Source organism: Juglans microcarpa x Juglans regia, chromosome 1D (assembly GCF_004785595.1).
Source record: "Juglans microcarpa x Juglans regia isolate MS1-56 chromosome 1D, Jm3101_v1.0, whole genome shotgun sequence".
Taxonomy (NCBI): Eukaryota; Viridiplantae; Streptophyta; class Magnoliopsida; order Fagales; family Juglandaceae; genus Juglans; species Juglans microcarpa x Juglans regia.
The window spans coordinates 17,978,467-17,982,472 of NC_054594.1; the positions used below are offsets into that span (position 1 = coordinate 17,978,467).

The 4,006-nt window shown below is 40.1% G+C and overlaps 1 protein-coding gene across 1 annotated transcript; it reads right to left on the reverse strand.

The window, feature by feature from the left end:
- Positions 1 to 1,830: 1,830 nt before the first annotated feature.
- LOC121237941 (1-Cys peroxiredoxin) lies at positions 1,831 to 3,090 on the reverse strand. The gene is made up of 4 exons (XM_041134879.1): positions 2,920 to 3,090; positions 2,656 to 2,804; positions 2,394 to 2,540; positions 1,831 to 2,140 (listed from the first exon to the last, which is right to left on the reverse strand). The coding sequence occupies exons 1-4, from the start codon at positions 3,035 to 3,037 to the stop codon at positions 1,844 to 1,846; spliced, it is 711 nt and encodes a 236-aa protein (XP_040990813.1). The 5' UTR covers positions 3,038 to 3,090; the 3' UTR covers positions 1,831 to 1,843.
- Between the last annotated feature and the right edge of the window lie 916 nt (positions 3,091 to 4,006).

The window sequence follows — 4,006 nt, forward strand, 5'->3', positions numbered from 1 at the left end:
CCACCCAGTGGCTAGCCGGCACTATCTGGCCCTCCGCAAATGTGGTTCGAGACCAACCCAGCCGCAGACTGTGGCACTGGGCCACGTGCATAGTGCACAAAACTGCACATGGCTGAAGGTTTATGAACCTGACTCAACCATGGCACGGTAGGGGTGCCAGTAGCCACTATGTGGATCGCTGACGTGCTTTGCCCCGCTTGAGCACCACCTTCGGGGCCCACGACCACACGGCGGGCAACGGTGGCCTGAAGCCACACCCTAGTGCACGAAACACGTAATGGATTCCTCAACCAGCTCACAGCTGAGGTCCCTTCACTCACTGGAGGACCACCACTCGTTAGCCATGTTCCACGGCCTCCTCTCCTCGACCATGTACACTCTACGGCCAGTGGTCTACTCCTCGGCCATGCTCGGCAGGCAGGACTCCACGACCACCACTCATCGGCTAAAGACCTCCACTCCATGACCACGGGCTCGTCACCCAATATATTTGCTGGCCATGAAACCTCTCATCCAATCCACAGCAACAACATCAGCACACAACTCCACGGCCATGGACCACCCCTGAGGCAGCACATGACTCCACGACCATGGGCCACCCCTGAGGCACCACATGACTCCACGGCTAAGGGCCACACCTGAGGGACGTCACATGGCCCATGCAAGTTTGCAACATGCAGCACACGTTGCATGGCCCATGTAGTGTGTTCACCAGCCACGTTTGCTTGACTGCAACATGCACGGCTCCAGACACCTTGCATGTCGCACGCACCACCGGTACCCTGCATATCACGTGCACACCTCGGATGGTCGCCACCTCAGCCAAGTGCAAGCAACAACGAACACCAGATAACAGTTGCCATACTCGAACCACAGACAAGCATGCACCTCGAAAAAAAAAAGAGAAAAAAAGAAAATGAAAATAAGAATAAGGAGCAAGGAAGAGAAGAAATGACAAATAGCAGTAGGCAATTTTGATCAAACAGCTGGTCAAAATCAGCATTTTTTATTAAAATAATAATAATTTTATTTATTATTTGAAATAAGTGGAGGAATGTTGGATTATTTCAAATATCCCACCATTTAGTGGTTTATAAGTGAATGAGTTTTACTATTCATAAAATGGAACATAGGGATAGACACACAATAGTAGTGTCACCCAGTACGAAGCACTGACAACGTGCCCCATGCTACGCATAGACACACTTAGCACTTAGCACAGTTATTTCTGCACTTTTTCAAATAGTAATTGTTTCATTTAAATTCAAATTGAAATATTGCAACTGCTGTTAGTGCATCTATTCATTCTATGGTTTAGTATTCAGAATATCTATTCATTCTATGGTTTAGTATTCAGAATTTGCAACCTGCTCACTATATAAACAATGTTATATCCTGATGATAGAATTGCCAGATTCTCTTTTGCAGAACTCAATACGAGTGAGATCGAGTCAATATTTGTCCAAGAGATGGATTAACTATAGCCTCTCTGTATATCCTCTGCAATCTCTGTTTGCTATTTTTACTTTTTTCTAACATGATAGTGGTTCTATACTGCAATATATTTATTCTGATTTCATGTTCGCGCCTGGAAAACAATGAGGTACAATCCATAAGCAAGAGTATAGAGCACCAAAAGGACAATGATGATAACCAGAGGGCAGAGGCCAGGATCCCCCACCAAACAAAATAAACTAAATTTACGGTAATTATTGTTTCATAAGCATAAAAACATCGTACATAGAAGACGCATGTTATAGACCGTTTGCTTTGGATTCCATACATATATATATAAACTTCACTTCACACATCATTTGGTACCCTTCTAGCTTCAAAGTCATGATCAGAAGGCCTTGACTTGGACCGTTAATTTACATTTTTCACATGAACATCCATCGGTAAAACGAAGGTAGTCCTTCTTGGATGGGAGTTCCACTGTCTTGTAACCCTGGGGGAACATCTCCTTGGCCTGCTCATCGGACACGCTCGGTGAAATGACCACAGGATCTCCCTGTTTCCAATCTACTGGAGTGGCAATCTTGTAGTTGTTCCTAGATGCCTTCTGCAGGGAATCCAACACCCTCACCACTTCGTCCATGTTTCGGCCGGTAGTTGCCGGGTACAGAAAGCTCAGCTTTACCTAAACGATCCCAACAAAATGTTTGGACAAATTATTAACAAGTAATTTATACATCAATCACTACAAGAAAATTATTTATTTGTGGTCATGTATTTTCTGTAAATATAATTATTTCCTATTAAAATGAGTCTGTTTTTATCTTAAATCGTCATTCTCGTCACAAATAATACGTTACAAATATTCAGTTTTCTTGCAGCGAATTCAGACAAGATTAATTGGCTTTCAATTACGAGGAAATTAGCATAGATCATACCTTCTTGTCGGGTCCTACCATATGCAAAGCTCGAGATGGGAGTGGTTTTCCGGAGTTGTCTTTCTCATCCGGGTCTACCATGTTCAGTTGCTTGATGATGTCTCGGTTGGGATCAGCAAGGATAGGATATGTCACCTTGCACCCAGGCTGCATGCACATCGCGCACGTGTGAATAGACGTACAAATCTAAATTGACACTTTTATTTTCGTCGAAAAGCCAGATCAGAAATTTTGTGAGAAAAAACAAAAGTAAACAGCCTACAGTGTAGGCTTCAATATCCTTAATCCAATCGTTGTGCGATTGCACATCATCACAAGACACACCCACGAGCTTCACCCCTCGAATAGCGAACTCTGGAGCATAGGCAGCCATCTTCCCCAGTTCCGTAGTGCAGACGGGCGTGAAATCGGCTGGCATGTCAAACACATCCATCCAAGATTCCAAGCCAATTAAAACATGTCAAACACGCCATGATCAAAGGAATAAAAAGCATGCAATTAATTGGCACAGTATTAGAATACTAACCCGGGTGAGAGAAGAGTATGGTCCAGCTATCACCGATGTAGTCATGAAGCTTGATTTTTCCATGGGTGCTGTCGGCCACAAGGTCAGGAACTGTGTCTCCAATCGTCAAGCCTCGCATTTTCGAAGCAACTGTGGCAGCAAACTCTTGTGTTTCTGCAGTAGTTTTCTTGATTTGGGAGTTTGAGAGGGACGGAGAGTGAGTTTATTATAAAGGATGAAAGTCCGGTGCATGCCGAGAACGTGGCACGAGTCGTGGTCATGAAGTTCGACAGTTGCCTGCGTCGTGTTACTGGGGTGTGCTAGCTAGCTCCTTCCACGTGTACCGCCAATCCCCACTCGTCTTTTTCGTCCCCGGCTTGGGTCACTTTCTCTTTCTGTAAAAATCGAAAGAAAAAAAAAAAATCATAAAAAGGATATCTGCAGTGTATATTTCGTTCTTTCTCCATAAATCTGTTTTATTGAGTATTTTTAAGTATTTTGTGAATAATAATAAAAAAAATAATTATAAAATATTAAATAATAATAAATAATAGTAAAAAATAGGTTAAAAATAATAATAAAATAATAAAAAGTAATGCGATATTCTGAGAATACTTAAGACATTCTCAGTATTCAAATTAGGTAGTTTCCGTTCGGTTACAAAAATAAGATGAGATAAAATGATCATATACAAGTTGAAAGTTAAATAAAATATTATTAGAATACAATTTTTTTAATATTATTTTTATTTTATGATTTGAAAAAATTGAATTATTTATTAGATTTTGTATAAAATTTAAAAAAATTGTAATGATTATATGAATCTCAAAAACCAAACCAAGCCTTATTGTCTCGTTAAGTTGAATTATTATAATTTTGAAACAGTTATATGGTAATAATAACTGTTTTTTCTTTTTGATCAGGGTAGAGTTCTGTTTTAGAGTATTAGTAGAAGTCTAGCTTTTTTTAAATTAAAATTTGACTAGAAAATTTACTCTTTTTTTTTAATTTAACTAGCTACTTTTCAACAACGTTAAATAATAAACTGTCTAAATCTTTCACTATTTCATTTAAATATCTATTTATAATTTTTATTTATTTTAATTCT

Coding starts and splice junctions, on each gene's coding strand:
- LOC121237941 (XM_041134879.1), bottom strand. CDS start 3,037: ATGCGAGGCTTGACGATTGGAGACACAGTTCCTGACCTTGTGGCCGAC. Junction 2,805..2,919: donor CATACTCTTCTCTCACCCGG/GTTAGTATTCTA, acceptor TTGACATGCCAG/CCGATTTCACGCCCGTCTGC. Junction 2,141..2,393: donor TGGTAGGACCCGACAAGAAG/GTATGATCTATG, acceptor GGGATCGTTTAG/GTAAAGCTGAGCTTTCTGTA.